Source organism: Onthophagus taurus, chromosome 2 (assembly GCF_036711975.1).
Source record: "Onthophagus taurus isolate NC chromosome 2, IU_Otau_3.0, whole genome shotgun sequence".
NCBI classification, from domain to species: Eukaryota; Metazoa; Arthropoda; class Insecta; order Coleoptera; family Scarabaeidae; genus Onthophagus; species Onthophagus taurus.
The window spans coordinates 25,138,010-25,160,426 of record NC_091967.1 but is presented as its reverse complement, the minus strand read 5'-3'; the positions used below and the strand labels follow the sequence as shown (position 1 = coordinate 25,160,426).

The 22,417-nt window shown below is 36.0% G+C and overlaps 2 protein-coding genes across 2 annotated transcripts in view; both read left to right on the top strand.

The window, feature by feature from the left end:
* Positions 1-9,975, top strand: part of LOC139429080 (uncharacterized) — a 516,749-nt gene extending 506,774 nt beyond the window's left edge. The window contains exon 3 of the mRNA XM_071194567.1: positions 7,525-9,975. Coding sequence (XP_071050668.1) covers positions 8,689-9,834 — 1,146 coding nt within the window. The 5' untranslated portion in view covers positions 7,525-8,688 and the 3' untranslated portion in view covers positions 9,835-9,975. The remainder of the gene's footprint in view (positions 1-7,524) is intronic.
* The window catches only part of LOC111417883 (argus), a 397,290-nt gene that overhangs the window by 333,625 nt on the left and 41,248 nt on the right, over positions 1-22,417 (top strand). Inside the window, exons 9-11 of the mRNA XM_071194566.1 lie at positions 1,856-2,098; positions 18,184-18,403; positions 18,505-18,650. Of these exons, the coding sequence (XP_071050667.1) occupies positions 1,856-2,098; positions 18,184-18,403; positions 18,505-18,650 (609 nt within the window). The remainder of the gene's footprint in view (positions 1-1,855; positions 2,099-18,183; positions 18,404-18,504; positions 18,651-22,417) is intronic.

The following is a 22,417-nucleotide window of genomic DNA, read 5'->3' as shown; positions in this document are numbered from 1 at the left end:
GTTTCTGATTGAGGGAGAGTGTTGAAATAGGGTTTTTATAAGTGACTAAGTTGGCAATCGTGAACCTAGTGTGCAAGTGTCCGCGTGTTGATTATATTGGTGAAAAAAGTAATAACATTTTTGTTACATCGTAAGTTTCTCCTGGCCTTTTTATTTTAATTAACCTAAAGCGGACTCCGCAACAACAACATTTATAAATGTTCTATTGTTTGGATAATGTCGTATTAGAATATATATGTCATGTAAAAAGTAATTTCTTCTTATGATCCTTATTCCTTAGTACGGGTACTAACCCAACCCGCCTTTTTATGACGTGGCTCATGAGTGGTCATAAACAACAACTTTTACAACCGTCTCCTTTATCCATCCTGCAGTTTGCGTTTTGAAAGATAATAAAAACTTACATATATACCTACTAAAAAATCATTTGAATTTCTATCTACAGAAATACAACATATATATGTACTAGAATAAAAACATTTTAAACTGTGTCACATTTACACAAAACTCTCGTAAAACGAATAGCACTACTGTAGGCAAAAGTGCAAACCTTTTGTAGGGTATGAATTTCCGATGAGTTCCGGCGACCAACGGCGAGAAATAAAAGTGCTAAACTTTCGGTCGGCGAATTCGCCAACATTACGCAAATGTTTCGGACGTGCGGATTGGAGAATATGTTTTACGAGCGGCAACCCGTACGCCCACCACGTATGATAAATGGTGTTTTGGAATGCGAATTGTTGTACCTGTATGTTAAGGGCGTCGTTTTAACCCCCTATCTTTTTGAATTAATATCACTCCCCATGACCGTGAATCACGCCATCCACTCAAAATACTACTAGTGATATTATATTTTCCAAATTTTCTTGGTGTGATTAATGCCCTTAGTGTCTAATATAAATTTAATATTAACGTAACGACATCTTTTTGTTGTGGGTTTATAAGTTGAAAGTAAAATTTTACGACACTGCGGGAGTCTAGAGTAATTTATTAAGCGACCTGCAGCTTTTTAATAAATGTCGCTTGTCTTAAAAGATCCCCCACATCAAATATCTTCATTAATCTTTTTACTTTCATTAATAAAGGGATCAAGAAAATGTTACACCTTACATATAAAGATAAAAATCAAATAAGGAGAAAATGGGAAACGAATACGAAAATCCAAGCATTTCCCATTTCGGTGTGCGGATCTGAGGGTGAAATCCGCCGAGAGATATTTTCTTTCAATACGAAACGGGGCGGTGTTTCTATTATTTTTGTTCACGGGCATCGACGGTCCTAGAGGACGCTGACAACGACACCCCGGCGCGTCACTTAAAGCCAAATCCAGCCTCCAACCCAACGACAACCCTTGCTTGGCCCATTTCCCGTTTATTTTCTCTGGCAATAACCGCCGGACACATCAAAGGGTTTCGCAGAGTCGGATCGAACCTCGCCGAAATGCGGCCCAACCTCCGAATATCAATTCTGACCAGGTTCGCTTTTTATCTTTGCTTCGGACGCCGACAAAAGAACCCCACTGAAACTAGAAATATTTGCAGCAAGGCTAATGCTAAAATAGAAAAAACAACATTTTCTATTCCGGTACAAAATATCTGAAAGCATTTATTTTCGTTTTTCAATACGTTTGTTTTTTAGTGCACTTTTATCTATGAGAAAATATTGGCATACAAAAAGTTATAGGAACTCGAGAATGTACTGAAAATATTTGAAAAGATTAAAAAAAAATCGTTAGTTATGTAACCTTAAATACTTAATTTACTTAATGGTAGAGTTCAAATTTTAATTCTTTCAGTCATTTTACAAAATCGATTTTTATTTTCTGTCGTTTAGAATTATGTATGTATTGTTGCAGTGGAGGAGCTTGAGTGCTTAGCTGTATGGAAGGAAGGTAACTCAAGGTACCTGGTTGGTAAAGTGCATCACAGTCATGCCACCTCCAATGAGGACCGCTTCAGATGTTTCGTTTACGAGAAAGCCTCGTCTACCATGGAAGCAGCTGATGGCGTCGATTATAGGATCGCACAAAGTGGAGATGCTACTTGCAACGGTCTTGCCAGCGCCATGGAAGGTAGCAGAACAATGACACTTAAAAAAGGTAAATCTTGTGATGTTATATCGCGAATACGTAGCCTAAGATGAGTTTGCATTACTTGGGGTTTCAAATAGGATCATCAAGTTTCTTTGTTTCAATAACCGCTGCTAACGAATGCTTAATGCTTCTTATCCCCGGTAATCTATTGCGGGCAATCGGCCTAATGCGGCAATTACGTTTAATCAATTAAACCGAATCGACATCCGGTGGTAATCAGCGGCTTACAATAAGGCACTAATTACCGCACGACACAACAGAGTGGTCGATAAATACTCTTCGACGTCCACAATGCACATTGGTTTAATGGACGCCTTGGGCTATTCAATCCCGAAACGGAAAAGGCGTTGCCGCAGCTTATAAATTCCTGTTAAAATTTTCACATGGTCCGTGTATTAATCATAAGGGAAACTGGCAACAAGCGATCGGTCATCGGACATTCGCCCTTTAGCTAACTAGACATCCGTCTTGCGGCTTTCCAGGGGCAGAGAGACGTACGTCTTTGATGTATCAATGTGCTGGAAGTTGGACTGTAGCCCTAATGGCCGTCGGCCGCCACCGCCGTCTGACGTGACACTTGACAAATGCGCTCTGCCATTATACGGGAATTTGCCCGGCACGCGTCGCTGGACCTGAAAGATGGAAATCTTTTGGCTTAATCGACGTAGAAAACCTTTTCGGGAAAAAAAGCCTTTGCGAATAACGTATTACCTAACACAGGCCAATTAAGCTTCCAATTTAATACATCAAATAATACTGAGTTTTTCAATAAAAAATGGTATGCAAAATTACAATTTGTGTGGTACCCTTTTTTGTAGAAAATTGAGCTTCACCGTAATTATCCGTTGAGGTAGATGTAAACGTGGTGCTGTAATTTTAGAGGAGGATAGTTAGTAACCATGCCGATTCACTTATGCCATTCCCATACACTTCGCACTAACGCATTTGCATTGATATTACACTGTCCGCACGAATCAAACCCTCAATCCGTGTACAATTTGGGTCACATGATGCCCTAACGGACTTAATAACGTAGTAGTCAGACCCATCAGTAAAACCGAAATTCGAGACCGCGGGGGATGCTGTTAGGAATTCAACGGCGCGCGGACCCGTTGCCGGTGACAGCTGATTGATTCGGATTCGAAGGCAAGGATCCCCGAGCCCAGGGGTGTTTTGGGGATGATTGATTGAAAAACGAACATGCCGAGCCTTCCTAAATCGGGAAAAGCTGCCCGCCGTCACGGAATGCGCGCCTCTTCTCCCGACCATCTTCCAATTTCCAGACGGTTCACGGTCAATTTCCACCGAGGGTCCCGCCAAAATGAAATAAAAATTCCACGTGCTTTTTCATGCCAAAAAAAAAAAAAAACAAATACAATTTTAATGAGAAATTTTTCATGGGTTGATTTATTATCTACAGCTTCCATTTCTTGTATTAACAATAACTAAAAAAAATAGAAAAAGATTATTTTGTTTACATTACGGCTTAAAGTAATAATTAAATAAGGTAATAAAAATATCAATATCAAATTAATTTGACTGAATCGTCAGTCAATATTTAAAGTTGACTGGATATAAGATTCTTTATTAAAACGAGACATTCATATATTATATTTTTTATGATGATCTGTTCAAACTCCGGACAGGCCAGATATTTGAAAAGTGTTTGGGAGAAAACAAACTCCGGGCAAGCCAGATATTTATTTTGGAATGGATTAAACTCCGGACAGACCAGACGTTTAATCCAGGAAGGAAATGAGCATTACGAAGATATCAATAATACCTACTGTTTTATTAAGTCGAAATTTTGGGTTTATATACAAATCTTAATGCCAACTTAACAATTAATAAAGTGTTTAAAAAACTAATTCATTTAGAATTAAGTTAAGTTATTGCGAATTCAACCAAAAAGGGGGAAGGAATCAAAAAACCTCCTTCAACTGTATAAATATATTCTTATCTTCATCAGGGTACACTTCAAAAGAATACAGGGAACATTACGTATAATTCCGACAACGTGGCGAAACTTACATTTAGAGGTTAAAATGTAAAAACAGTTACGTTAGTACATTGATGTTAAATAAGAAGTCCCCAAAACGACATCAATAAAGAGGGAAGATGATATCCAGACCAAAAACACTAATTAAATTAACGTGGTTAACCACCATCGCGATCAACCGCCAATAAAAGGCGCGAAACCGATCGAACAAGGGACGGCAACTGTCTCTAGTGGAAAAACTTAAGGAAACAAAAGTCATCAGGTTTACAAGCGACAGAAAGCGTAGATGGCGTTGTTGTTGGAAACAAAGAAGACGCAAGGAAGACAAGGAAGGAACAAGTCAAGGACCAGAAACTTACAAAACGGACCCTATAATTAGCACTAAGCCCTAATAATAAATTCAATTAAAAATTTATTACAATAAAAGAGCCGAAATTAACAAACGGCCAAAGGCCGACGCAAAGATGAAATGTTGGTTCTAGGGAACACAACCAAGGACGGGGGGAGATATAAACAAAATTAAAGGGGGCAAGACAAATGGCCGAAACATGCCCGGATAGGGAATTTTTGAACAAAAAGTACTGTGAGGCTGAGTAAACCAATTAAATCTAAATTTATTAAACCAATAAGTGCACCCCAAAATTAGGAGGAATTAAGGGGGGCGGGAGTTCATATCAAAACCGTAAAGAACCCAAGGAGGAATCAGACCCGAACGAGTCTACAGATGGATTGGTGGACAACTCAATCAGATGACAGTAAATCTCACTAAGACCCTGGGAGTCAGTTCTGAAGTTGACAGTGTTAGACAAGGTAGAAATGTGAAACATCTCAAGGAAGAGTCTCCTGCTGTACAGATTTTCCTTACAGAGAATACTAGTCTGATCAAAGTCAAATTTATGGCCAGTTGATACATGATACATGCTTGTTGAACAAGCGCAGTGCCACCAGATTTTTTTTGCGGCACAGTCTCTAGTGTGTTGGGACACTCTCGATTTAAGATATTGGGACGTAGTGCCAACATAGCACATCTCACAACCCTTACAATCGATCCTGTAGACCAAGTTCGATTGGAGGAGAAGGGGGGTAGGGTCTTTTAACCTCGAAAATAACCTTCTGAGAAGTTTGCAGGTGTATTTTGCAAACTTCAATGGGTGGACACTGAAGATGTTAACTAAATTGTCAGTCAGACCAGGGATGAAGGGAACCTTGACAAAGGTAAGAAGTGCTACGGGTAAATCGTCATCAGGGGGGTGCGTCATCGACCAATCCAGCTGTAACGCGGGATTCTGACTGGGGTTGTTACGGGTTGGCCCATCCGGAGAATCGTTGTTACAGAAGATATCCGATAGGAGTTTAAGGTTACGATCTCTGAACTCATGGTCTGAAATGCGAAGAACCCTATTCTTAATACCTTTAAGATTGTTAATTTTTATTTGGATAGGGTGGCATGAGAAGAAATTAATGAAACGACCAGAATAGGTGGGCTTTCTGTACCAATCCAGGACAACAAGCTGGTCATTCTTTCTGATGACAAGTGAATCCAAAAAGGGAACACCATTCTCAGATTCGGTCTCGATGGTGAATTGAATGTGTGGGTTGATAGAGTTGAACTCCCTTTGTACAACAAATAATCTGTCAAACGGGACAGAGCAGATAATGTCATCAACATACTTGTAAATGGTAATTGGAATAGAAGCTTGGGTATGCAGCCATCCAACACCCAGTCCATGACAATGGTGGCTAATATCGGACTGAGAGGACTGCCCATGGGTGTGCCGAACTTTTGTTTGTAAAACTTATCATGGAAGGAGAAAACCGAGGAATCGAATAAAAACTCGATGATCTTGAGAAACAAATGATCAGGGATCTCCGTGTGAGGTTGTATTAAGTTCCACTCCGCCGATAACCTATCGATCATAAGTTGTAGTGGGATATTGGTGAAAAGAGACACAACATCCAAAGACACCAGCACATAATCCGGAGGCAAAGGCAAAGGAGTCACTGATATTGTAGGTGGTTCTGTTAGAGAGGGCTGCTGATAAAATAGTAGCCAGGTAGCTGGACAACCGATAAGTAGGGGACCCGACAAAAGAAATAATCGGTCTGAATGGCGACCCTTCTTTATGTATTCTTGGGAGGCCATAAAATTTCGGAGCAATACCATTATAACACACCAAAGACCTATATGTTTGCTTAGAGATGTATTAGAGATGCAAGCAGTTCCTTACAAAGCTTATTTTGCCTCCTTTGGATGGAAGAGGTCGGGTTTGACTTGAGTACCTCACACGTTGAGGAGTCAGATAACAATAAGAGGGATTTATTAATATATTGGGATTGATTTAAACCCACAGTAACCTGTCCCTTATCTGCAGGAACCACCACAAGTGGATCAGGTCTATCCTCCTTAAGGAATGCAGCAGCCCCAGCCTGGAGACGGGAAATCAGACCAGCGGGAGAGCCGTTGCCTTTGTTTTTACATGATTGGTAATAAGGTTGGTGACACGTGACCTTTTTAAATTTAAAGACACCTTCGGGATAGATCGGAACACGGATTCAACGTCACAAAGAAGTTGTGGGATCATGGTAGAGTCCATTGTGACCGGTAAGCCAAACTTGGGGCCCAGAGAGAGAAAGTCAGTGAGGTTATTGTCTTTTCTTATGTTAATTCACTACACTACACTTCACTACACCGTGTTACAGTTCGGAGTTCATTCTTTGGTGAATTTCCGAGTAGATTGGTTGTACTTGAATTCCTCCGACTGCAGATGATTCCGAGTTGATCGGTTGCAGAGGAATCCCTTCTTCAATGTTGGATATCTCTTATGGTTTTGGCTTTCTTTGATATTTCACTTTACACCATTGATACAACCCCCATGAGATAACAACTACAATGACGATTGATAGAGTTGTAAGGGTGCTGATCAATGCTGAATGGTGTTTCACATGACGCCAATTAACGTTTCGTATCTCCTCATTTAGTAATTCTTCTGTGGCTATAAGCTGAGAAACTTCATCTCCAGCTTTGATGACTTTAATTTGCTTAGCTTTTATAACGCAGTCCTGAGAGATCTGGAGTACACCAGTTGAATTTAATAGTATCTCGTGTACCAGAACATGTTATAGCGATCTTCTCTGGTTTCTGTGTTATGAAAATCCAGGTATTCTCCATGTATAATTCTTTCCAGATGATCGAATTTATTGGGAATTCTTGAATTCCACATGGTGGCTCATCTTGACGTTTGTAAATCTCATTCATGGCACAACTGGGATTATTTTCGATGCTTTTTACTAAGGTGAGAGCGCATAAGTATTTAGTAACTTCATCACCACTATGCACTCATGAAATTCTTCGTGGCTGACAAGGGAAGTGTCACAACTGTGTCTCACCGATTTCGATGCAATTTGGTACAGTCATAGAATGGGCCAAAATAAGGTTCGTACATTTTTTTATACGTGCGGTAAAAGCCCCTGGGGCGAGTTATAGGGGTTGAAAGTTTGGAGAAAAAGTACGTTTTCACTTATATTTTAAAAATGAAAAGTGCTATCAAAATTTGGTAAATTGTAACTGATATTCATTTTAAAAGAGCTTTCTTTTGATGTATCACACATATACCAGAGGGTTAAGAAGGGCGAACTACCCCTATTTTTTTGGAATTATTTAAAAACCACCCTATCGATTTTGGCGGCATTAAGTATACTTCCAGCACGTTCAAAAATATTAGTTAAGGGTTTTTTCCCATTCGCTCTAGATCATCCCCAGCGAAGTTACGGGGGTTAACATGTAACCACTTTTCGTAAGAATGATGTGATAAAATTGTCAGGTATTTTGAAAATACTTTAACAAAACCGTAAATTAGTCGCACAATAAAATGTTTAATGTAAAATAAGGCATAATACACCATTTAGGGGTGGTTGGGGTTAACCACCCCCTTAAAAATTAATTCTATCCCGGGCATTACTTGTTGATTACGGCGAAATTTGGTACTGTGTTTGTTTTATATTTGAAGTAAAAATTTTTGAAAATGGTTATAAGGGTTACAAATTAGGGGTAGTTTTTTGTTTATACCTCGAAGATGAAAACTGCCATCGTAACTGTGGTATTGTTTTTTAAAAATCTATCTATCGATGTTCCACGAGGTAAACTACCCTCATTTTCTTTAAATAATAAATATAAAACTACTAGATAAATAAGATATTTTATTTATTTATGAGTTAAAAAGCAACTGACAAAAAAAAATAGTTCAATATACCAAAGAAGTTTATTCTACATTACTAATTGACGTTTTTTATGTTCAATGTTAAATTTATTCTTTCATTAATTTAACACTTTTTTCCTATCTTCTATAAAATTCCTTTATTAATAAAGGAAAATTAATGAAAGAATAAATAGAAATTCTCTATCACATCATTAACATTGTTAAGTTTATTTTTATTCTACATAATGTTGCCAAAAATACACCTACCAAAAAAATTTTGGCACAATATTTGTTTTTTTAGTGCCGCTTGCTAAAGGTCATTTCTCAAAATAGTTTTTTCTAGTATAAAAGAACGTGTGCCCAGTGGGTAGATTTTAGTTTCAGAGCAACTGACAGAAGCAATGGTTACAATAAACCCAATAAACGTTTTAAATTTGCTAATGACAGTTTTTACTGTTATGAATATTCCCCAGACTCCTGTAAATGAAGCAGAAGTTAGTTTAAAAGAAAATATACAGCGTATTTTAATGGAAAGTATGGAAGACTACAATATGCAAATTGAAGACGAAACTGTATTAATTTTCGATTCATCCAATGGCATCAATGACGGTCAGCAAATTATTGAAGACCAGGATACAACTGACAGGTTTGTAGAAGATACTGATGCTCATTGTCCATTGAAGGATGACATCGACTACGAGTACAAATTAGAGGCGGTAAATTACTGGACAAGTGGGAAGAAAGGTTATTTGAAACTAGAAACCGTAAAAAACAAATACCGAAAAGTAACGTCAAAGACCCAATTGCACAGATGGTCTAAATATATTGAAGAAAGAGGGACATACAAAGAAAAATTAGCAGAAATTACCGAATTTGTAATTAATCAAGCGAGAGCCGCCGTAGATAATAAATTGCCACTACATGATATTGATATACGCAGATGGGCTATACAAGCTAGAAATGAAAAGAATGTATCTCCTCAACTGTTCAAAGCATCTCATAGCTGGGTGCAACGTTTTAAGAAAGCAAATCGGTTAGTAAGCCGAAAAATAACAAAATTTCTATCCCAAAAACAAATTGGTAATGTTGATCGAGTAAAAACTTTAGCAAAAGATTTCGTTAAAGAGGCAAAGCTACAAATCCAAATATATGGACCTGAAAACACCTACAATTCGGATCAGAGCGGTTTTAACTTGGAATTCCATTCGGGAAGAACATTAAGCGATTTAGGAGTTAAAACCGTAGAAAGTGTGGTCCAGTCGGTGTCATCTACAACGCACAGTTACACAATTCAACCCGTAATATCTGCTGATGGGAAACTTCTTTCTCCACTTTTTATTGTTTTAAAAGAACCCTCTGGCAGCTTTGGACCGAGGGTAGCAAATACAATGTTTAAAGCAGACAATATATACGTTTTGGCATCAAAATCTGGAAAGTTAACTTCAGAACACATGAAAAATTGGCTCCAAAATATATTGTCATATATTGTCTGCTTTAAACATTGTATTTGCTACCCTCGGTCCAAAGCTGCCAGAGGGTTCTTTTAAAACAATAAAAAGTGGAGAAAGAAGTTTCCCATCAGCAGATATTACGGGTTGAATTGTGTAACTGTGCGTTGTAGATGACACCGACTGGACCACACTTTCTACGGTTTTAACTCCTAAATCGCTTAATGTTCTTCCCGGAATTCCAAGTTAAAACCGCTCTGATCCGAATTGTAGGTGTTTTCAGGTCCATATATTTGGATTTGTAGCTTTGCCTCTTTAACGAAATCTTTTGCTAAAGTTTTTACTCGATCAACATTTCCAATTTGTTTTTGGGATAGAAATTTTGTTATTTTTCGGCTTACTAACCGATTTGCTTTCTTAAAACGTTGCACCCAGCTATGAGATGCTTTGAACAGTTGAGGAGATAAATTCTTTTCATTTCTAGCTTGTATAGCCCATCTGCGTATATCAATATCATGTAGTGGCAATTTATTATCTACGGCGGCTCTCGCTTGATTAATTACAAATTCGGTAATTTCTGCTAATTTTTCTTTGTATGTCCCTCTTTCTTCAATATATTTAGACCATCTGTGCAATTGGGTCTTTGACGTTACTTTTCGGTATTTGTTTTTTACGGTTTCTAGTTTCAAATAACCTTTCTTCCCACTTGTCCAGTAATTTACCGCCTCTAATTTGTACTCGTAGTCGATGTCATCCTTCAATGGACAATGAGCATCAGTATCTTCTACAAACCTGTCAGTTGTATCCTGGTCTTCAATAATTTGCTGACCGTCATTGATGCCATTGGATGAATCGAAAATTAATACAGTTTCGTCTTCAATTTGCATATTGTAGTCTTCCATACTTTCCATTAAAATACGCTGTATATTTTCTTTTAAACTAACTTCTGCTTCATTTACAGGAGTCTGGGGAATATTCATAACAGTAAAAACTGTCATTAGCAAATTTAAAACGTTTATTGGGTTTATTGTAACCATTGCTTCTGTCAGTTGCTCTGAAACTAAAATCTACCCACTGGGCACACGTTCTTTTATACTAGAAAAAACTATTTTGAGAAATGACCTTTAGCAAGCGGCACTAAAAAAACAAATATTGTGCCAAAATTTTTTTGGTAGGTGTATTTTTGGCAACATTATGTAGAATAAAAATAAACTTAACAATGTTAATGATGTGATAGAGAATTTCTATTTATTCTTTCATTAATTTTCCTTTATTAATAAAGGAATTTTATAGAAGATAGGAAAAAAGTGTTAAATTAATGAAAGAATAAATTTAACATTGAACATAAAAAACGTCAATTAGTAATGTAGAATAAACTTCTTTGGTATATTGAACTATTTTTTTTTGTCAGTTGCTTTTTAACTCATAAATAAATAAAATATCTTATTTATCTAGTAGTTTTATATTTATTATTTAAAGAAAATGAGGGTAGTTTACCTCGTGGAACATCGATAGATAGATTTTTAAAAAACAATACCACAGTTACGATGGCAGTTTTCATCTTCGAGGTATAAACAAAAAACTACCCCTAATTTGTAACCCTTATAACCATTTTCAAAAATTTTTACTTCAAATATAAAACAAACACAGTACCAAATTTCGCCGTAATCGACAAATAACGCCCGGGATAGAATTAATTTTTAAGGGGGTGGATAACCCCAACAACCCCTATATGGTGTATTATGCCTTATTTTACACTAAACATTTTATTGTGCGACTAATTTACGGTTTTGTTTAAAGTATTTTCAAAATACCTGACAATTTTATCACATCATTCTTACGAAAAGTGCTTACATGTTAACCCCCGTAACTTCGCTGGGGTTGATCTAGGGCGAATGGGAAAAAACCCTTAACTAATATTTTTGAACGCACTAGAAGTATACTTAATGCCGCCAAAATCGATAGGGTGGTTTTTAAATAATTCCAAAAAAATAGGGGTAGTTCGCCCTTTTTAACCCTCTGCTATATGTGTGACACATCAAAAGAAAGCTCTTTTAAAATGAATATCAGTTACAATTTACCAAATTTTGATAGCACTTTTCGTTTTCAAAATATAAGTGAAAACGTACTTTTTCTCCAAACTTTCAACCCCTATAACTCGCCCCAGGGGCTTTTACCGCACGTATAAAAAAATGTGCGAACCTTATTTTGGCCCATTCTATGACTGTACCAAATTGCATCGAAATCGGTGAGACACAGTTGTGACACTTCCCTTGTGAGTTGAAAATATAATTAATTGTTGTAATCTTGAAGCAAGCTCATTACATAATACTCTTCACACTCATTACTGTTCCTTCTATATGTTTTTCTATCTTCCTTCAATTTTCTCGCATAACGATGATACGCAATTTCTTTTGACAAAGTATCGTTGGCGAAACAAAATACAGCTATCTAGTAACTTCATTACATCACTACAATTAATGGGCAGAAGTTCTCCACATTCTATCGTAACATCGTCATTCATTGATGGTGATGGCCTCACCAACATCATTTTTGAATAAGTACAAACAGCATTGCCTATCGTCATTCACTTTGAGCTCCTGGATCAGTTGGATCTTGTACGAATGTAGGCTAAGTCTCGACGCAAAATTCGCCAACTTACAGTCTGTGAAAGTAAGAGTTTTGTGCACGACGTAAAATCGACTGCCTTCGCTTCTCCTGCACACTTTCCCAAACAACGGCGATGTTTTCAGAGAGGCATTCCTTTGTCGTATGGATGTTGTCTGATAGTTTACCAAAGCGGCGTCTCGAATTTGACCATCAAACGTTAGAAAGTCAACTTTGAAAGGTAACCGCATCTGCCATTTTGATAATAAAGTTTTATCATTTGGACATACTGCTCAATCGTGTAACTTGCCATGGTGATTTGGAATCAGTAACTGAATAATAAACAATAGATTTGACAATCGCCACCACAGATTATCCTCCACCTCTATTGAAAAATCCTTTACAAGTAAGACTGCTAAATGTTTTATGAGTTTTCCCATTAATGATTATGCAATCTACCCGACGAGCCGAAAAGAATCTTCTTATATCATCGTTTGTATGCCGCTTTATTGCTTTACTTATGTCTACTAATAGCCCTAACCTGCAATTACATTTTTCCTATTTTTATTTATCTTCGAACAATATTACCTTTACTTTCAGACCCTCTTACTTTCCGCGCATTAACGTCTAATCGATATTATATAATGTGCGAGACAAACACGATAATTATGTAATATAATACACATTATAAACCCATATTTACTTCCCAAATAATAAACGACTATATTTACAGGTTTCGATGTCATCATTATTTTAAATGTAATGACTGTATACATGTATTTGCGAAGTATAGAAAGCTATTTTTTTTTTGACAATGATATTCGTTACATGGACTAAAATTTTTGAGAAAAAAATTTTAACGGCTCAAATGTTATTTATTTATAAAGCAGAAAAAAGATAGTATTATTATCCATTAGTAACCGAGCAAACATAGTTTACATTTAACAATCTGTCTAAAACGTCAAATTTTTCAAATGTTTATTATTACGACCATTTCCTGTACTTTTTGTTGCTATTTATTGTAGTTTACTTCAATATACTTTTTTAGACAGATTATACATATAAATATATCACACAAAATAAAAGTAATATAGAAAACATTATTCTGTATTCTTTCTAAAAAAAGTTTCTGTAATTATTGTGACAAAGATTAACTTTACGCTTTTCGCAAAAAAATAAAGGATTTATCTGAACTTTATGAGCTGGAATTTCGGCAAATGAAGGTCTTTTAGGCGAATAGAAGCAAATACATATCGGAATTACGACTTCTCCACAAAAACCAGACATTGACATATATCATATCTATGAAATGAAAGCAGATCATCAAATACCATTTTTTCCACCCATCCACCCATATAGTTATTGTATATAGAAAACCTTGTTACTTCAGACACTGGCTGATTTCCTATATATATTGAAGCAGTTGTCACCAATTTATTATCCTACCAGGCAACAAAACTTAAAAAAGAAAGAGTTTATCTTTTTATCTAGCAATAGACTCACTGACCAGCTATCTGATTCGTATAACAATACTTGATAGATACAGCAACGAAGTAGTCTTATATATAGGTGTAAGACCTTTCTCATTTGCATAAATGCTTTTCTTCCCTGTTCGATTCTAGCTGCTAATTCGGTCTTGTGATAACAGTTCCCGTACATTACGGCACCCAGATAGAGCCTACTTGGTCTATAGGGATATCGTTTATAAGGAGAGTCTCTCTTCATGGCGTCTTTGAGAAGATCATTAGCTTTGTCCTCGAGGTATTCATTCGAAGACTATACCATGCGCTGTATTCTTGCAGTTGGTTCATAAGTTTACCCTAGTTCCCAGTTCTGAATAGTTGATGACGGCATCAAATATTGTTTCCGAGTATATGGTGAATAGGAATTGGGACATCAACTCGAACTTCCGCGATTTGATTCAAATACAAACCCACCAATCTTAGGATCTCTACAAACTTTTGGTGTTGTACGCAGTTGAATGCACTGATCTGTCTTTTGCAAGTTTTATACATTCATGTGTGATCATGACATTGAGTGGCGTTAACTTTTTTAAGTAGGCTGATGAAAGTTGATTTGAGCCAATCATCTGCGATTCTTCTGTGTTCGTAGATTGAATTGAACAAGGATGGCAATGTGATCAGACCTGGTCCATCTTTTTCTGCAACTACTTTCAGAGTTTTTGCGTATATTTGGTCTGTGCCAGGAGCTTTACTATTTTTGCCAAGTCGTAAGATTTGTTTAACTTCTTCTTTTGTTGGGACTTGCTTATTGATGCTGATGTTGCCTTCGCTTGTCATAAAGAAGTTCTTCAATAAACAATATATTGATTAACAACCCTATCAATTTTTCTTTTACGCCCATCAAAATTTTATTGATGATTCGATCTTTTTATATAGCTGAATCATGTCGTATTTCCTTCCTTCAAGGAAGTTCTTTAATCGCGTCACAGCATACATTTAGCCATCTTTCTGTGGCTTTTTTGACAAGCTCTTCGAATTTGCCTGGTTAGTGCTTTATATTTATTAAGATCTTTATTTTTCTGTAATATTCTCTCATTCGTAAGTTGTAGAATTTCGTCATTTATTCATTGTTGTTTTTTGTTGCTGCTCAAGTGCTGTTCTGTATTCAACCCTGTTTATTTCTTGCAATCGAGAGTATAATTTTTCTGCTATTTGAGCACGGAGTTTTGAGTTGTGGTCGCTGTTTATACCTGCTCCAGGGAAAGTTGTTGCATATTGTACAAATCTCATTAAATGATTTTTTACCAACATGAAGTCGATCTGATTGTTATTCGCAGGTGATATCCATGTACAAAATCGTCGAGGATGTTGTTGGAAGCATGTGTTTACGATTGATTTTATATTTAATGCAGACCTCTTTCACTTCGTGTGGCAAGTCCGTACACTTCTTACGACAAGCTTCCTAATTTTGATGTTAAAATCTCCTGTTATAATTATTGTTGTTTCACTTTTTTAGTAAAATTTGTCTAAGTCTTCCGTGCTTTGTCATTTGTGGAGAATATTTTTGTATTATGTTCACAATGCGATAGAAAGTGCAGATCTTTATTATTATTACTCTCTCATTTATTGTTAACCATTCAATGACGGATTCTACAATCCTGTGTGTTTGTAAGACTCCCACTTCATGCTGGTGTCTGGGTTTGTCGTCCCCGGAATAGTAAAGAGTGCCAGTTTGAGTTTTTTTTTGTTTCAGGTCATGGACATCTTACATCGCTTAATCCTATTATGTCTATGCCTAGGCGACACAACTTATTATCTAAATGCGCTATCATTCTGTTGTATAGATTGTGTACTTTCCATGATGCAATTTTGATTCATTTATTAATGATTTGAAATTTGTTTGGCCTCGCAGGGATTCTTATTTGATTTTGTTTGGAAATTGTTATTGTAGTAAGACGTTTCCTATCTACATCGCAGTATGTAAACCAGTATAGATGTTTCGCCGCGTTTTTTTTTTCATTAGCTAGCCTTTCGCCCATATCTGAGAGTCATTCCCCGATTCACTACCAGGGAGGCGCCAGGTAGGGTACTAGAAACTTCTGCAATTCTATATCCAAATTCCACACAAATTCCTCCTTTTTGTTGCTCATTATCGTCTGAAAGACTATTATCTCCACTTACGTATCCGTTTGATATCACACTTACTGTTACTTTGTTTTTTACTATTAATGATCTTTGTATCTATCTAAAAACTTACTCATATCACACAATACCTATTACCATGAATTATGCCAGAACAAGAAGCAAAGGCACGCATTTACAAACAGCTAAAATAAGGAATTTAGCCGGCGAACATATGCAGACAAAACATGCGTTTTTGCTCGGCTTGTTACAATGTTTGCTCCAGCTAGGCTGCATGTGTAAAAGTAAGTGTGCCAAATATGAAACTTGTAAACAAAATGTTTTGTGAAAGTGCCATACTTAGCATAAAAAGCGGCAAGGGGTTAATTAAAGGGGATAGTTCTAGGTAATATTTCTTTAGAAGGAAATAGTTTGTTTCAAAATCTAGTTCAAATTCGTCATATTTACCAATAAACCACAATTTTACAGATAAAAATTTGCAATTTTTAGTCGATTTTTCCAATTTGGTACAATCAATAATTGACGTTACTAGTCAATTATGGAATCATGTTTATTTAGCTTCTTTTATTTAGTATTTTAAATAATTTATAACACTGTTGTATTATTTGAGGTTATCGAATTAACAATTAATGACATTGACACAAGGATATTCGAGTTTTTTTCAATTATAAGTCTTTTATTTGTGGACGTCGTAAAAAGCTCGATGCCAAACGTGTTCAAATCCCTTTTGCTGGCTCTGCTGAATTTAATTAGTTACTTTCCGCAACCATATTCAATTATTAACTCGCTAGTTGATTACAGAAGAGTTTTAACGTTTTGATTTTAGTTCACTAATAAATGCTCTTTTAGCTGAACCTCGTTTAGTGGTTGATGTATTTGTAACTAAATATTTCCATTAAAAGCGATGATCTCACTTTAATGTTTATTTTTATAAAATTTATTTATTTGTTGATTTAACTACAACATTATTTTGAACGTTTCTAAAATGACAAATTGATTACGTGTTAGCTAGCAATTCTTGGTAGTGTAGTTTTGGTTGAACGCCAAAAATGTGTATCTTATTAAGCGTGAACACGAAATATACATCAACAGTAAACGAATCAATGACTCTTTCATGATTGATTTTCTTAATAGTTTACGAACAGCTTCGTTAAGTAAATATCAATATAGGATGTTAGATGGTGTTTCCCGATTTAAGAATCCCCACAAAAAGTGTTGGGTTGAGGAGAACTCATTCTATCTAAAGAAAGCGAGCAAAAAATCCGTGAAAAGCCCTCTGGAAAGCGGTCGACGATGCCGACGACGCATCAATCTCTAACGTCGGAAACGCGTCACGAGTGACTGCCATCTAGCAGCAACAAATTCCGATTCGACCGGAAGTTGCATCCGATAACACCGCAACCGGAACGAGGTTATTTATGCGGTGCGGACCATTTGCAAACCGGCACGGACGTGATTAGGTGCTTGTGGTTAATTTATTTACTTGCTAATTTATGCGGACCGCGAAGTTGACTATTCGATTCGACACTGCTTCGCCCCCTTTCGAAAATTTAAACGCTTTTCCAGGAAATGAACGAACAAAGATAAATCGTTATTCTCTCAATAAACTATTAGAGTCTACAAAGATATTTTTGTTTTAACTGCTCTCCCAAAATTTTCAAAACAGACTTAATTAATCCTTTTTTGTAGCTTCTCACTTCCTCTAAAACACTGTTACCAAGACACTGACATTCGTTTCAACAAAGGAAAACGTGCACTAAAAGTGGTAATTCATCTCTATTATTTACGTTGAATTTTTGTTCCCTTTCATATCTCCGTCGGCGCGCAATCAATTTATTAGCGTGACAACTTCTGTAATTGAGAAATACGAGCGGGTAATAAACGTGCCAGGTGATGCAAGGGCGTAAAGGAGAGCTGTAAGGGCGGCGGCGTCGGAAACCTCCCTCAACTGACCATAAGGGCCACCGACACGACGTTGAACAAATAGACCTACGACGGGCCTTAATCCGCCCAATTAAAGGGTAGCGCTGGCGAACGAAAACGATCGGAGAGAAGAAATATTAAATTAACCTCGTCTCGGCTTTGAGTCTATACAAAAGAGAAACATGCTCGGAAACATAACGTGAAAAGAAAAGTGGGAGTTGAGTTTCAACAATAAATTTCAAAGTTTACTTTTTTCAATTTAAATTGATAATAAATAAATGTTAGATTAATTATTTTTTTTGTTTCTTTGCAGCACCATCTTTAAACAAATGCCGATTTCCATCATGGATAGCAAATTATAACCATTGGCACACACTCGACTTCTCCTACACGTACAGTTTTCACCATCGGAACTCAACACTCCGTATTACCAACACGTCCAGCCTGGAGATGAAGATTGTATGCGCGCAAGTAAAGCACGTGACGCGCGACGAAAGCTTCGTGCAGCTGCTCACGCACTTCACCACCGGCTGGTAAGCGGATGCTTTCCCCGCGAGGCATCCTCCACCATATTCTGAAATGCCGAGGGCGTCGCGATGCCTTCCTCTAACTCTCCATCTCGTTTTGTTTGCAGCCAAAGCGGGTACACGTGCATGTCCTTCTATCGGCGCGATAGTCACGTCATGGAGGTGCAGATAGGGTCGCAGACGAAGCGGCAAGAGGACGCCTGCACAACCCTGCATTTCAATAAGACCACCCTTCCTTACGTCACATTAGTGAGTAAGTACTCGGGACAACGGGGGTTGAGATAAAGAAAAATAGAGAATAAGGGAAGGGTATTACGATAAATATAACACGTTATGTAGTAGAAGTATAAGTACATGAATCATACGGTTAATTAATATAAGATAAGAGCAAAATTAAAACATACTTTTCCATGACTAATATATTGATTGAAAGGACACAAAAGTAAAACGCGACGATTTAGAGAGCTATGCGAAGTTAGCCCCCCATCAGATAAGATTTTATATGTACAGTGTTTTGATTATAACAAGAGAACCAGTCAACCGATTTCGATAAACAATGTCTCATTCGAAAGCTCAATCCTTGGCCAATACGAAAGTGGAAATGCCTGATTCGAAATCTCTTTCGAATTCCTCTAAAACGCCAAAATAATGCGAAGGTACACGAAAATAACAGAAAAATTACCTTTTTTAAGTGGTGATAAGTCGTAAACGATGTACCCGATGATCAAGATCTATATGTCATCCGATTTGTCATAGTTTCTTCTATCGAAATCACAAAATGCGCGATTTCAATTCTCTCCCGTTAACGTTGAACAGCCCTCGGAATAACACCGTGTTCGGCTCGTTGTTTGTGCCCCTGAAAGTCTAGCCCCCCATATAAAAAAAATTATTTCAACTAAATCGACTATAATTAGAGAACGGTTTGACGGATTTTAATGTTTTACATCACAAATGAAAGCTTGCGTCTGGCTGAATGCATATGTCAAAATTTCCGATTCGAAATGTTAAAGGATTTTGATTAAAACACAAAAAACGAATTAATCAAACACATCAGTTATCTCCTTAACTAAATGACCAATTTTAGTCATTAACATCTTGATCGAAAGTACGATTCACGGTGAATGCAATGATGTAAATGCCCGATCTCAAAATTCGCTGATTAAATGTTTCAACGACTCAGGTCCATTACTACCATCTTTTAGTTAAATTTATCTTATAGATAAACCCATCTACTAGCCAATCAGAGCGCTTAAAATAGCCTTAACCATGGTAATAATCCCTTAGATAGCTTAACCAGAAGATGGTTGTAACGAGCCTCAGTGAGTGTGTAACGTTTTTTTATTTAGTAAAAATTAAAAATTCATTTAGTTTAAATATTTGTATTTTGGGTTTAATAATTTTGGGGATATATTTTTCTGTTTTGGTTTTACGCGTTTTTTGGCGAAGCGGGTTTTTTTCGGCGAGGCGAATTTCGGGTGGACGGGCAGATCGTGGTCGAATTTCGACAAGTAAGAGTAAAAATTGCACGAGTGTTACCATAAACGCGGATTGAAATCAATTTTATCTCCAAAATTAAGGGTTGTTTGTGTCGTGCCCTCCAAGTTATTTGGGATCGGAGATAATAGTTGAAATTTCGACGAAAGATTTGGATAATTAGTTATTCTTTTGTCGTACTCCTTGTGAGGATTAATTTAATTCGCTTTTTGGGAACGGTTTTTATTGTTGCTTTTTTTTTTAAAAGCGTTTTGTTATATTTGTAGTATCGGACGAAACGATCAGCAATTTGATTTTTTTTTGTAACCGTGGTTAATCAGATTTTTACGATTTTCTAGCTTTTTTTTTTGGTCCAAATAATTACGACCTCACGCGTCGTCCGACAATTTCGAAAGGCCGCCATATTTACCATTTTTCAACCATTGGGATTTATTGAAAATTACCGAAAACATCGCTATCAGGTCAGATCTATCTTTGTTTATCGTCGAGAAAAAAAAATCTGCAGAACGCGTTCGTCGACAAAAATTATCTTCCTTTATTTTTCTTTATTATCGAACTTTAAATAGAACATTAAATTTCTATTATTTTAAGAGAAAAACAATATTTTTATATTAGTTATTCAATATAAATTTCATTACTTATTTTTTTTTGTTGTAAAATCTTCGGTTACTCGAGTAAACCATCGATTAATTCATTTCAATTCTAGAATTTGTATACTTACTTTTTTTTTAGTTTACAATTATTTATATTTTGAGTTTTACTCTATTATATACAGTATGTCCCCGGATTGAGTTACAAAGAGGAAAAAAATTTTTATTACTGAATTTTCAAACTTATCTCAGCATAAATAATGCGTCGGATTATTTCAAACCACTAAATCGCACGAATTTTATACTCTAACTATAGAAGTTAACTAATTATTCCCATTTTTATGTAAAAATTTGACCTTTTTTCTAAACTAAAAATTTTTCAAAGTTAAAATTATGATATGTAACCATAGAGAAGTAAATCCAAATTCTACACTTTCTAGACGAAGTCAACATTTCAAAAAAGTAAATGTGTGGTGTGCTGTAACATATCACGGGGTAATTGGGCCATACTTCTTCGACGGAAATGTAAATCAACAGAAATATTTGGATATGTTACAAAATTATTTTAATGAACAACTTGATGAATTACCATTAAATTTTATACGGTCAATGTACTTTCAGCACGACGGTTGCCCAGCTCACATTAAAACTAAGTATAATTAATGCGATAGAATCTCTACCACTGGCGGAAATTCGTAATTCTTTCAAAGAATTTAGAACTTGTCTTCAAATGTGTGCCGAATAATTGATTCGTTCACTTATAAACTTACATAGTGTGTTATTACATACATTTACATTTAAAATATTTTATTCAATTATTTAGCCATATTTTAATTTGATTTGTCCGTATATTTTTCACTAACATAAGTTGTAACTTTTATGGTTTCTATGGTTACATATCATAAATTGAACTTGAAAATTTTTCAATTTAGAAAAAAGTCCAATTTTTACATAAAAATGGGAATAATTAGTTAACTTCTATAGTTAAAGTATAAAATTCGTGCGATTAGTGGTTTGAACATATCCAACGCATTATTTATGCGGAAATAAGTATGAAAAATCAGTAATAAAAATTTTTTTCCTCTTTGTAACTCGATCCGGGGACATACTGAATATTACTCTTAATTTACGCTTTTTTTTTTCTTTCTACGTTACACCAATTGCAACAGTGTAGACCCTGTTGCAGTTGGATTTGTTAAGGGTTATTTGCAGATCCACTGGCGCCCTATTCTGTTATTAAATCCACCCCCTTCTCCTATGAGATTGGCCGGCACCCTACCATATCGTGGCGTTTTGTCGAATTGTTATTTTTTTTTTGTTTTGTTGATTGAACATTGAAAACTTTTCGAGTCATCAGTAGTTTAATTTTTTTTAAAAACGCTACAAATGGACTGATTTTGTCTACCACATTCTTCAACATTTTTGTTGCAACAAAAGTTGACAATTGGATATTTTAAAAATTGAAAGAAATGTAAATTAGCACCTTGCCCCAGAAAACGTTATTTATATTTCAATATAAACAACAGATTAATAAAGGAATTTAGATGTAAAGATGAAAATTTATTAACTGTTCAGGATCAGTGCGACTCACAACAGAGTCGTCATCAGGCAGGACTAAAATTAAAAATACAAAGTAAATAATACAAATAAAAACTATTAAATTAATTACCGTCAGATGGGTTTACAGGTGAAGGTTGTAGAATATTGAACTAATTACAAATATTAATGTTTAAACAAAATTATCTCGTATATAAACGATCCAACTAAATGTTACGGCACTATAAATCAACGGAAAAATTTTTTCTTCGAATAATCAGATATCAAATCACAAGTTAATTGGGCACACATTAAAAATTAAGACGAACACGATGTAAAACCGGATTAGGTGAAAATTATAACCTTAAATGTTAAAGTATATAGCGGGAATATGGTCACG